At 37.8% G+C, this 13,024-nt stretch overlaps 2 protein-coding genes across 2 annotated transcripts; both read right to left on the bottom strand.

Moving 5' to 3' along the window:
* LOC120732823 lies at positions 1-5,257 on the bottom strand. The gene is made up of 6 exons (XM_040030671.1): positions 5,077-5,257; positions 4,558-4,622; positions 1,969-2,254; positions 1,385-1,539; positions 894-1,173; positions 1-423 (listed from the first exon to the last, which is right to left on the bottom strand). The coding sequence occupies exons 2-6, from the start codon at positions 4,619-4,621 to the stop codon at positions 273-275; spliced, it is 936 nt and encodes a 311-aa protein (XP_039886605.1). The 5' UTR covers position 4,622; positions 5,077-5,257; the 3' UTR covers positions 1-272.
* Positions 5,258-6,388: 1,131 nt separating this feature from the next.
* On the bottom strand, positions 6,389-12,751 carry LOC120732822 (fucolectin-1-like). Its single transcript, XM_040030670.1, has 6 exons — positions 12,685-12,751; positions 11,983-12,047; positions 10,357-10,645; positions 9,821-9,972; positions 8,407-8,686; positions 6,389-7,136 (listed from the first exon to the last, which is right to left on the bottom strand). Exons 2-6 carry the CDS (start codon positions 12,044-12,046, stop codon positions 6,986-6,988), a joined length of 936 nt encoding a protein of 311 aa, XP_039886604.1. The 5' UTR covers position 12,047; positions 12,685-12,751; the 3' UTR covers positions 6,389-6,985.
* Positions 12,752-13,024: the final 273 nt, after the last annotated feature.

Raw genomic sequence — 13,024 nt, 5'->3', positions numbered from 1 at the left:
TAGAATATCACATTGTTTTACTTGAATCAACAGTCAGTAGACACAAACAACAAACATGTTTTACATAGAATCAAAGTAATTATTTTACTGTAACAGTTCTAATCTAGCATACATTTTTCTTCTAAGTTTCCAAATACTTTTATAATGTATGATCCATAAGTGACTAATCAATGTTCTATTTATTAATCTACTGTTTTGATCTACGCAAGATGCAATAAATACCTAATTAAACGTCTGCAGTGTGCAAGCTTCGTGTTTGTTTTTCTGTTTTCTTAATCCAGCCTAGAGCCGTACACTTCGACCTCACACAGACTCAGGAACTCTTCTCTGTCGGGAATGACAATATTAACATAGCGGCCTTCCGTTCCATTGCATGTGAACTTAGCAACAACATCTCCAGCGATGCTTGTGATCACAGCACACCTATCAGAGGAAACAGAAATTTAATTTGTTAATCCCAGTCAGGACAAATTATTTGTCTGTGGTGTTCTGGCTCACTGAACTCCACGGATGTCCTTTGAAGACTAACAAATCACATCACATCTCTACCCCAATGTATGCCATGCACACATGGCACAAGCTGCTTGTCAGTGACGCATCACAGGGAGGTGAATCGCTGTCTGAATGCTGAATTAATGCTGTCTGTGCAAAGTAATCTTCATAAGGAGTGGCACTGTTTGTGGTCCAAAAAATGTATATTCCTGACAGTCATAGTTTATAAAAATCAAACGTCCCCATGCAATTTATTAGGAAATGAATGCGGGTCATTTTTGACCCACTTATGCATCTAGAGGTTAAGAAAATAAGTGCATGAATTACTTTTGTCAGCAATAAGACTGCAGTAGCTGTAAAATGTGTTGAAATGCAGCACGGGCATAGCTAAAACGGGCTACCTGGAGTTGTTGTTCCCGTTGTTGCGAAGGGAATCGCCAATGCGGATCTCGGCTCCATTGAGTCGTTCTGGAAGAGAATCTTGATTTACTATATTAATAGAAAACACTTTACGTGTTTTGAGCAGATCAAGTCGCCACCAGGGGCTCATTGATTTCTGTGTGAGAGTGCAGGAGGCATCTTCCCATTTGCTGTTACGATTTCCATCTATGGCATTAAATGCGTTGCCAAATGCATACAGTGAGGATTGTGTGGCTTTTCCTTGGAGTGCAAGATTCTCCTCTGAAAAAAGAACAAAAGAGTAACCGTGATGTTTGTTGCGTGTAGCAAATTATGATAAAGCGAAAAGTTGATTTTTCTTTTCAGTTTCAAGTGAAAAAAAAAGTGATATTAACTCTTATCAACCTAAGATTTTGAGTTTATACCACAGCTTGCTGATATATTGATTACCGGTACTGTCCACATTAAATGATATAATAGCTCATATTCTCACCAGTTGGAGTAGGGTATCCATAGACTTCCACTTCGCAGAGTGTGAGGATCCTTTGTGAACCGGTCACAGTCAAAGTTACATACCGTCCCTCCACACGATTGGTAAAAGTCAGATCGAAGGATTTGCCCAAACGAATTCGAGAAATTCTACCAACCCTAACAGAAAATGTGAGAGTTAAATAGTTTACAGCAGCAGAGGTCAGAACATTTAATTTCCAGCATGGTAATACAACAAATCCAGGTCTATTCAAAAGTATATTGGATTTTTTTTACCCCATAAATCAAGTTGGGATGTATTTTTATAGTATTATTTGTGCCTTTAACTATCTGTAACAGACATTTTCCATATATATACATATTCATATACAAAAAAACCCTATAAATATAAAGATTGCTGGTTTTTGTTTGCTTGTCATTTTGTGTTGTTGGCTATAAATAAGCAGACTATCTTCTTATATCTTTAAAAGAAAAACCCCAAATAACCAAATATTGCAGAGATAAGATGAGAAAAATGCCGAGGAAAGAGTAAAAGAAAAACAAAAGAATGACAATATTGCTGATAATTACGTATTTGTTTATATTTACATTGGGTTATCTAAACCGTCATTGACCAAAGAGTTGCCAATGTGGATCTCCAGCCCGTTGAGCCTTTCATGACAGCAGTCTCCTCTGTTAGTGACGGTGATGGAAGTGATGACGTAGGACTGAAGCAGGTCCACTTTCCACCAGGGATTTGTCTGTTCATTAGTGTGTGTGCACGACCCCGCCATAAAGTCAGAATTGCGGTTTCCATCGATTGCATTGAGGGCAGATGCCCTAGCATGCGGGTAACAGGTTGACTGAGTTGCTTTACCACGTGTAGCCAGATTTTCTGTGAATTAGACCGTTACAATGTATAAAAAAGATCAAATGAAAACAACAACAAAAACAAAATGTTCCACTGCTATCACAGTTTTTTGTAATTGTTACCTCAGGCTAATTGGCTCTTGCACTCAATCTGGCAGAAAATAGTTTTTTAGTAGTTAAGTTTCAGCAAAGTAAAAAGCATCATTGAAACAAGCAAGTGTAAATTAAGTGAGTAAGACAACGCTCCAATCAGAATGTGCTCCACAGTCTCCCTGATGGTGTTGTATGTTGACATTGGAGACTGGTGACAGTTAACAGTATCTGATACAGTGGGGTAAAAAAGTATTTAGTCAGCCACCGATTGTGCAAGTTCCCCCACTTAAAATGATGACAGAGGTCAGTAATTTGCACCAGAGGTACACTTCAACTGTGAGAGACAGAATGTGAAAAAAAAATCCATGAATTCACATGGTAGGATTTGTAAAGAATTTATTCGTAAATCAGGGTGGAAAATAAGTATTTGGTCACCTCAAACAAGGAAAATCTCTGGCTCTCACAGACCTGTAACGTCTTCTGTAAGAAGCTTTTCTGTCCCCCACTCGTTACCTGTATGAATGGCACCTGTTTGAACTCATCATCTGTATAAAAGACACCTGTCCACAGCCTCAAACAGTCAGACTCCAAACTCCGCCATGGCCAAGACCAAAGAGCTTTCGAAGGACACCAGGAAAAGTATTGTAGACCTGCACCAGACTGGGAAGAGTGAATCTACAATAGGCAAGCAGCTTGGTGTGAAAAAATCAACTGTGGGAGCAATCATCAGAAAATGGAAGACATACAAGACCACTGATAATCTCCCTCGATCTGGGGCTCCACGCAAGATCTCATCCCGTGGGGTCAAAATGATCATGAGAACGGTGAGCAAAGATCCCAGAACCACACGGGGGGACCTGGTGAATGACCTGCAGAGAGCTGGGACCAAAGTAACAAAGGTCACCATCAGTAACACACTACAACGGCAGGGAATCAAATCCCGCAGTGCCAGACGTGTTCCGCTGCTGAAGCCAGTGCATGTCCAGGCCCGTCTGAAGTTTGCCAGAGAGCACATGGATGATACAGCAGAGGATTGGGAGAATGTCATGTGGTCAGATGAAACCAAAGTAGAACTTTTTGGTATAAACTCAACTCGTCGTGTTTGGAGGAAGAAGAATACTGAGTTGCATCCCAAGAACACCATACCTACTGTGAAGCATGGGGGTGGAAACATCATGCTATGGGGCTGTTTTTCTGCCAAGGGGACAGGACGACTGATCCGTGTTAAGGACAGAATGAATGGGGCCATGTATCGTGAGATTTTGAGCCAAAACCTCCTTCCATCAGTGAGAACTTTGAAGATGAAACGAGGCTGGGTCTTCCAACATGACAATGATCCAAAACACACCGCCCGGGCAACAAAGGAGTGGCTCCGTAAGAAGCATTTGAAAGTCCTGGAGTGGCCTAGCCAGTCTCCAGACCTCAACCCCATAGAAAATCTGTGGCGGGAGTTGAAAGTCCGTGTTGCTCGGCGACAGCCCCAAAACATCACTGCTCTCGAGAAGATCTGCATGGAGGAATGGGCCAAAATACCAGCTACTGTGTGTGCAAACCTGGTAAAGACCTATAGTACACGTTTGACCATGATGAGAACATGTTGGCCAGGCCTCGTCGCAGCCCCTCCATTTATCTACTCTCTGAAACAACCTGTCTGAGCTCCTCTTCATTTACAGCCACCCTCATTTTAAGGCATCGTTCGTCTGGTTGGTTGGCTGAATGTCAGGCGGGTGAAGCTGTGTATCTGAGATGACTAGAAATTAATGTCCACACTTTTTGGCATTTTAAATACCAAAAAGATAATAGGATTGTTGGGGAAGGGGCAGTAGGTGGGCTTAGAAAGAATAAAATACAGTTTATACAAAAAGCATTTCTGGGCTTTGGGGGGCATTTTAGTTCTAAGACTACTATGTTGTGCACCATGAAGTTCTTGGTTTGTTTGCTTGCTGGATTTACACTTTTTATGAAGAGGACTTGGCTTTGTGGGTGTATCGGGGCGGGGGGGGGGGGGGGGTGCAGACTATCCCAGCTACCATAGTGTGAGAGGCGGGGTACACCATTGACAGGTTGCCAGCCTGTCACATGGCTAAGAAACAGAGACAGACAACAATTATGGGCAATTTAGAATCACCAATTAACTTAACCCCACAAACTGCATGCTACAGATGGATGGATGGATGTCATTACACAAAATCATAACTGACACACATCTCACACTGACTCTAACATCACACTTACGATAAGTAGAAGCCAAAGTCGTCCTCAGGAGGAGCAGCAAAATGAAAACACTCCGTTTCATCATTCTGGTTTCAAAAGAAACAGAAAATAAACTGTTAGGTATTTTATGTTTTCAACACCAGTTAAGAGAAGCTTTTGTGCAAAAACACACGTGAAAATCTTTGAATAAAACAACCTAAATAGCATTTTTCTGTGAGCACTGCTACTACTAAATATCTTTGCATGCTCCAATCACCATTGGATGGTTGAAAGCTGCCAAAAAATATGCTGGCGTGAATAAACTGTCAATTTAAGCTTCGATTCTTTTTTAAGTAGATTGGCCTCTAAAAGCAATTGACAACAAAAAAAGTTTAACCAGAAATTCAAAATAGAAAAAGAAAAATTCACAGCTGTAAATTGATGATGTAACAGTCTACATTCTATATTCAGACTGTGAGAAAAGAGAAAGCTGCACACGGAGGTTTATGTCAAGAAAAGTTTGTATCAAACTTTTTTTTTTCAAGAAATAAAAAGTCTTACCTTAATATATCATATTCCTTCTCAACACTGTCTAATTACTTCCCACTGGTTTGTGCCCCATGCACATCAGTTTCACTTCCATACTTGTGAATTATATTTCCAGCCAGCGTGCCAGAACACAGATGTTTTCCTGGTTATTTTGCAATATCCTGTTTGCAGTTATTACTCAAGATTTAATCATGCACTATTGCTCAAAAGTGTAGGATTACTTTGAATTGTTTTTGGAAGATAAGCACATTTTCTTTTCAGTTCTTTTTTGTTTGTTTGTTTAACCTTAAATTGATTAAAAAATGAATGTTGTAAGTGAACAATATTGATTAATATAATCTTTTCTCATATATCACCTTATTTTTTATTCAAATGGTCTTGAAGAGGTCCGTTTTTAGCATGCTGAAGAAAAATCTATAAACCAGATTAAAATAACTGAATGAAATGAAAAAACTGAGTAATTACTTGAATCAACTCTTATCTCCTGAACAGACAGATTATGCATCCTAACAGAAAGTATTTGTTGTATGCTCCCTAAAATGACACACGTTTCTTTTTTGACAGTGTGGAGTTCACCTTTCCTGGGTTTCAAAGCAAGTTACTTGATGTACAGACAGATCGGAGCTGTGGTGTCTCTCGTGATGAAGAGAAAGCTGAGCAAGAAGGTGAAAGTGTTTTGTGGCTAGTTTAATTCTGACCTCACCTGGGACTATCAACTTTGCATAGTGACCAAAAGAACAAGATACAAGCTGTAGAAAGGAACTTTTTCTGAAATCCTAAACCCATCTACCATCGATGCTGCCTTAATGTGTGTAGTGTTACCAAATATGAACAAATCAAGTAAAACTGCTCAGTGGTACTTTTTTACTTGCCTGGGTGTTAATATACAATATTAACAAATTACATATTACAAATACTCAGTGACTTCTGTATTTTGGTGTCTGAAAACAGATAAACAGCTTGTGATTTAGTGATACTATTATATTTATATATATGTGTGTGTGTGTGTGTGTGTGTGTGTGTGTGTGTCTGATCTCAGCCAGGTGATACACATTATGAACATCATATAATCACATCATATCAATTTGACAGTGACATAGTTACATCTATTGTGCGTTCAGTAATTTCACCAAAAATCAAAACAACTACAGAAACAATTCAAATGACAGCTATCCTACTGCAGTGATGTAGTTAACAAAGTTATTCTCTTAAACGGAGGCGTACTAGTTCCTAAGACTAAATATGTATTTAGTTTTTACAGAGACGAATATTAAATGTATCTATATTTTTTGCAGAATAGAAAAAAAATTATTAATAAAATAAATTCACTTGTGATATTGTTTATTCATACCAAATTTATTAAAAGACGGGATCAAATGTTTAGTTGTCAAGAAAAATTGGAAAGTCATTTTTCTTATACTTTTTTTTTTCAGATGACTGTAAATTCTACAGTACAGTCAGAACTGAGACGTTCTTTCATCAGTTCTCCTTTTCTCTGACAGAAAAAAACATGATTCATTTCAGTGAAGTTTCCACAGTTCACAAGGTCAGTAAAGACATTCTTAACAAATACATACATTGTGACATTATTATTGCGACATGTGACAATAAATGCATCATAAGCAGGCTGATGTTTGTTTTTCATTGTTGTCACAAAGTGCTGTTTTAACTAAAGAGTAATGGGAACATTTTTTAATATACAGTGTTATCTGTGTATATGTGCTAAGTAGTACTATTAAAGCTGATGTGTTTGCAGGACTCTTTGGTAAAACGTTACAATCACTGAACACTTATACTGTATCGTGGATAACAAAGCAGTTCAAATTATGGCTTTTTTAATTAGATGCAATTGTTTTTCATGATTATATTAAAGCTGTGATTTGTTTTGTTTGTTTAAGAGAGAAATTTAGCTGCTTTAGCATTAATCTAGTCTCGAGCCATACACTTCGACCTCACACAGACTCAGGAACTCATTTCTCTTAGGAATGACGATATTAATGTAACGGCCCTCTGTCCCATTGCACTTGAAAACAGCAACAGCACCTCCTGCAATACCTGTGATCACGGCACACCTGGCAGAAGAAACAGAACATGATCTAGTTAATTCTGATCAGAACACTTGTTTTGTTCATGGAATTTAACAACTCAACTCTCAGCCTCAGTTTCAAATATAACATTCATAATGGGCCCTAAAAGTTCACATCAAGTCACTGAGTCAAATCTCAGGCATGTCAGATAAACACACACACAATGAATGTACACTCAGAGTGTTTGCCATAGTTAATGCACACTCAGGGCCAACTCTTCCATTTGACTCTGACTTGAATTATTTCAATTACTTCTGCATACACTATTATAATTTCATTAATTGAAACACTGACCATCACCATGCCTATATGCTGTTAAAATGAAAACTAGATGATGTTTTTATTATTTTTTCTTGTAAATTCATGACTATACAACCTGACAAAATATCAGTTTTTCTTGTAAATCTGTATTGTGTGAGTTTTTTTTCCCCCAGTCTTTAATTTCTCACTTTAATCTCATTGAAAACCTGAATTATGCCGTAGCCTCACTGTTGATTATGTGAGGCTAAATGCTAACATCTATACAATAATAAACTCACCATGACAATTATAATCATGACTAGTTATGACTTTCAACCTGATTACCCATTTGCCTCAGCATATTAGTATGCTTCCAATTATAACCTGATAAAAAGTAAAAAGTAAGGGTGGGGGGGTGTCACCATTTCATTCAGTTTGTCTTGTCTGCATCACCAATTATCACTAATTATGAACGAGCAGAAATGCATTTCTTATGTGGAAATTCTGACACTACGTCAGCTTTAAAGAAGAAAGGGATGGGCGATGCAAACTCTGTTTGCCAGGAACCAAGCTGCTCTCAACAGGTTAGTTAGTTCATAGACTGCAGGCTGTTAGACTTGATGGATAGCATTAACAACCTGCTAGCTGCAAATAATAAGTCTAACCTCAGTCTAACTTCAGCTAACGCCAGCTAACAATGTTAGCTTGGTGGCGAACAGCCTTCAGTATTAGCAATAAATCACAGAGCAATAGGATATTCATGTAGTTGTAAAAAGCATGACAATATATTAAGTAATCCAAAATATTCAGAATACAATACTCACACTGAGTAACTTGCAGGATAAGTTACGGAATACATCACAAATGACATTTTGGGGCATGTATTCTGTAATCTGTAGTGGAATACATTTTAAAAGTAACCTTCCCAACACTGACTGCTGTGACCAATAAAGGGAGCAGTCGAAAGAAGAAGAGTATAAGCTGTTAAGACATGCCATGATGAAATGTGAAGTACCTGGGATTATTGTTGCCATCGTTTTCAAGAGATTCTCCAATGCGGATTTCAGCTCCATCGAGTCGTTCTGGTTGAGAATCTTGATTTACGATACTAACAGAAAACACTTTATGTGTTTTGAGCAAATCAAGCCGCCACCACGGACTCATTGATTTTTTTGTGAGAGTGCAGGAGGCCTCTTCCCATTTGCTGTTACGATTTCCATCTATGGCATTATATGCAATGCCAAATGAATATCTTGACGACTGTGTGGCTTTTCCTTGGAGTGCAAGATTCTCATCTGCAAAAAGAACAAATTTTAAAAAGTATGATGTTTGTCATGTTTGTTAAGTCACTTGAAGCGCTGCAGTACATGTGCAACAATTAAAGATTTTTTCCCCCAATTTTGTAGTTTGCATTAATATATATTGATTAAACCTTTATTGCAGCAGCACCGCTTATCAGCCTAAAACTTTGTGGTTTATACCACAGCTTGTAGGTAAGGCTACATGCAGTCCACATTTATTCACAGGGTCATGAAAAAGTATTTGGCCTCTTCCAGATTTCTTAGATTACTTAAATATTCCAGATCAAAAGATAATCCGAGACAATACAAAATGCAATTTTTAAAAAGTTATTTAATTTATTAAAGTGATAACCCTAACCAAACCAAACTGGGGTTACATAAAGGGTTGTAACCCTAATTGGGTTACAAAATAATTTGTAAGGCAACGAGACTCCTTCAAACCCTGGTTCATCATCCACAAACAGAGAAAACCTGGAACAGTGAACCATCAAATTACTCTAGGAGCTCATCGCAGATTCATCCAGGAGGTCACAAAAGATCTAAACAAAACAGCTACAGAACTGCAGGCCTCACTTACTTCAGCTAAGGTCAGTGTTCAACAATAAGAAAGAGACTGGGCAAAAATGGCATCCATGGGAGACTTCAGAGGTGAAAACCACACCTGACTTGCTGTAATTGATGGAGCCATAAATTCTGCTTTCTTCCAGAAAATCCTGAAGAAGAATGCCTGGACATCAGTTAATGCCATGAAGCTCAAGCACAATTGGGTTATGCTACAGAACAATGATTTGAAACACACCACCACCACCACCACAAGTCCACTTTTTAATAGAAAACAATGGAAGGTTTTTGAGTGGCCTAGTCTAAACTTAAATCAGTTTGAGATGCTTTGCAAAATGACCTTCAACATGCCCCTCATGCTCGAAAACCCTAGAGTAGGCGAAAGTTCGTCATATCCAGTTATCCCAAAATGCTTGATTGCTGTTCTTGGTAATCTTTGTCCAGTATTAAAATTTGTTTGCTGATCTGAAACATTTAAGTGTGACCAATACACAAAACACCCCTAAGAAATCAGGAAGGGGGAAAATACTTTTCCATAGCATTATATGTAATGGCACAAATTCTCACCGGTTGGAGCAGGGTATCCATAGACTTCAACTTCGCAGAGTGTGAGGATCCTACCTGAACCAGGCAGGGTCAATGTTACATAACGTCCCTCCACCCGATTGGTGAAAGTCAATTTGGATTCACCTGTACGACCTTCAGAAATTGTACCAACCCTTACAGAAAGTGTGAGAAAGAAACACAGAGTTTACCACAGCAGCAGATTTCAGAACATTTTATGGTCAGCGTGATAATAATGCAGCAAGATATTGTAGTACTATATAAATTTAGTTGGGATGCATTTTTACAGTAGTTAAATCATTGCAGGTGCTATAATTAAATTGTTTGTTGTAGTATTATGTAGCATGCCAATGGTCCGAGTATGGACAGCTAACAAAGTCAGCCCTGCAGCAACCAATCCTGCTACCAGTGATTACTTTAGAAAGGCAGAAGTAAACACCACAATACTTTTTTATGCTTACAAACATAAAAATGCAAAAATTAAAGAAAAAAGAATCATTGTATAGCTGATGATTTGTTTCTCCTTTCTATTTACACACTTTGGGTTTTCTAAACCTTCATTGTTCAAAGAGTTGCCTATGTGGATCTCCAGCCCACTGAGTCTGTGCTGACAGCAGTCTCCTCTGTTGAAGATGGTGACAGACGTGATTATGTAGGACTGAAGCAGGTCCACTCTCCACCAGGGGTTCGTCTGTTCGTTAGTGTGTGTGCAAGACCCAACCGAAAATTCAGAATTACGATTTCCATCAATCGCGTTGTGGGCAGCTGACACGGGGTTATCAGTTAAACGGGTTGATTGAGTTGCTTTACCACGCAGGGCCACATTTTCTGCAAATCAGAGATGTACAATGAATATAAAATATACAATGCATAATAAAATATACAGTAATATCCAAACAAAGAGAGTTTTTGAAATGGCGAGTATTGCACATTAAAAAATAGCTTTCCATAAGCCACTAAATAAAAGAGGTTGTGAATGCAAGTTGTTGCTTTGATTATGCTTCATAAAGTCACTTCTTCTAGGAGACTGTAATTTATTCTGCAATAAGAAAAGTTCAGTCCAGGAAAGCAGAAAAACAATCTTTCAATTTTCCCTGCAACCCACAGCTCCAAAAATCCTAATTTATATTACAAAATCTAGAGGCATCTAGTGTTACAGCTGCAGGGTTGCCCTACACTAGTTAACTAGCAATTTCCTTTTGTTCAAGTCCAAGTTTATTTATATAGCACTTTTAAAACAACATCTATTGACCAAAGTACTGTACAATAGTCAAAGCAGAAGACACAAAATAGGATAAAGTTAGAAGGGAATAGAATCACAGAAATATAAGACAATAAAAACAGTAGTAACAGACTCATAGTGATTTAAAGCCAGAGACTAAAAATGGGTCTTCAGATGGGTTTTTAAAGTATCCAGTGTTGGGGAGGTCCTGATATGAAAGGCAACGTGTTCCACAATTTAGGAGCAGTCACCGGAAATGTCCGGTCTCCTCTGTGTTTTAATCTGGATCTTGGGACAACTAGTAGCATTTGGTCTGCAGACCTTAAAGATCTTGTGGGAGTATACCAGGTTAGAAGATCAGAGAGATATGTAAGAGCTACTCCATGCAGCGTCTTAAAAACAAGTGTTTAAATCGTAAAAATAGTTCAAAAACTATATGGTAGCCAATGTAATGATGCAAGTATGGGAGATATGTGATCTCACTTATACGTTCCAGTTAAGAGCTGTGTTTTGGACGAGTTACAGTCGGCCAAATGATAACGAGGTAACACCAGAGTAGAAGTTGAAGTGGATTATCTGCCTCGATCTCATCTTATTCCTAACATCCTCCTCTCATGCAATTCTCTGCATGTCCTCCATCACTGGATCCATGAATCCTCTCTGTAGTTCTCCTCAGTTCCTCTGGCCTGGCAGCTCAATTCAGACTTTCTCTAACATATTTATTAACCCTCTTCTGCCTACGTTCACCTGCTTCACCTTTCCTTTCACTCTAGCTGCTATCCGTATTGATTTTAAAATTCTTTTACTCACTTGTAAAATTTTAAATAATATGGCACCTAGCTATTTAACAGAACTTCTCCAGTTGTATAACCCAAAAAAGCATTTTTTTTTTTTTTACTAAATCAGGGTGTGTTTTTATTTTTACGATATCTCACACACTTACGATAAGTGGAAACCGAGCTTATTCCTAGGAGGAGTAGCAGAAGGAAAGCATTCAGTTTCATCATTCTGTTGAATTTAAGAAAGATGGGATTTTTATTAGTAAACAATATTTTATTGCAAATTTAATTTATTACTGGTTCCTGTGTCAAAGTATTTAAGCCCCACCTTTAAGGTGAAATAGTTAGGATCAAAGTTATTGTAGGAAAATAAACTTTGTGAAGGAAAAAAACACAAATGTGCACTGGTGTTTTGTTGGTCAGAAGTGAAATGCAGTGTGGTAGACACTTTAAAGACACTGGGAAAAATGTTATTGTGACCAAAACCACTACAAACTATATGCCTGTACATCACCCATTCACTTAAAGCAGCAAGCACTGATCTCACCATGAAAACATTGGAATTCTCTATAAATTAAAAAAGTGGCTTTCAAGCTTCAATAGGATCTTTCCTTGAACAGGATTACTACTCTTCAAATCTTAAGTTATGAATTAGTTTATGTATATATTTTTACATTAGAGTTGTTTTGTTGTGAGCCTGAATTGAAAAAAAAAATCATAAATTATACACTGAAACTACTACTAAGTTTAAAGATACAAAAAAAAGAGCTTTGAGCAAAAAAAGAAAACAAATTCTATATTTAAACTGAAAATACAGAAACATAATAAAGATAATCAGTTTCAAGAAAAGAAATGAAATGTGTTACTTGAGTATCCAGAATGAGCAGATGCTTCTTCCTGGAAATTGATGATTCAGTGAAAGAGAAGCGCAACTACTGATGTTGTTTCTGTGTGTGTTTTATATGTATATGCAGCTCCGCCTCTGCTGAACAACAACTAACCAATCATCAGAAACCACATTCATATTCTCCTCAAAACGATCCAGTTACTTCCTACTGTTTGTGCCCATGCACATTTGTTTCACTTCCTCACTTGTGAATTACATTTTCAAGAATTAGTAAAGCAGTTCTCCACAGCACTGATGTTTTTTCTGGTTATTTGGTAATATCCTCCTACTTATTACTCAAGATGTAATCAGACGTTTAC

This window comes from Simochromis diagramma, unplaced genomic scaffold (assembly GCF_900408965.1).
Source record: "Simochromis diagramma unplaced genomic scaffold, fSimDia1.1 OVJJ01000361.1, whole genome shotgun sequence".
Taxonomy (NCBI): domain Eukaryota; kingdom Metazoa; phylum Chordata; class Actinopteri; order Cichliformes; family Cichlidae; genus Simochromis; species Simochromis diagramma.
Note: the sequence above shows the minus strand (reverse complement) of the source record. Positions and strands in the feature narration are given on the sequence as shown.

Coding starts and splice junctions, on each gene's coding strand:
- LOC120732823 (XM_040030671.1), bottom strand. CDS start 4,621: ATGATGAAACGGAGTGTTTTCATTTTGCTGCTCCTCCTGAGGACGACT. Junction 1,540..1,968: donor GACGGTTTAGATAACCCAAT/GTAAATATAAAC, acceptor ATTTTCTGTTAG/GGTTGGTAGAATTTCTCGAA. Junction 424..893: donor AACGGGAACAACAACTCCAG/GTAGCCCGTTTT, acceptor TTCCTCTGATAG/GTGTGCTGTGATCACAAGCA.
- LOC120732822 (XM_040030670.1), bottom strand. CDS start 12,046: ATGATGAAACTGAATGCTTTCCTTCTGCTACTCCTCCTAGGAATAAGC. Junction 10,646..11,982: donor AAGCTCGGTTTCCACTTATC/GTAAGTGTGTGA, acceptor TCTGATTTGCAG/AAAATGTGGCCCTGCGTGGT. Junction 9,973..10,356: donor GAAGGTTTAGAAAACCCAAA/GTGTGTAAATAG, acceptor ACTTTCTGTAAG/GGTTGGTACAATTTCTGAAG.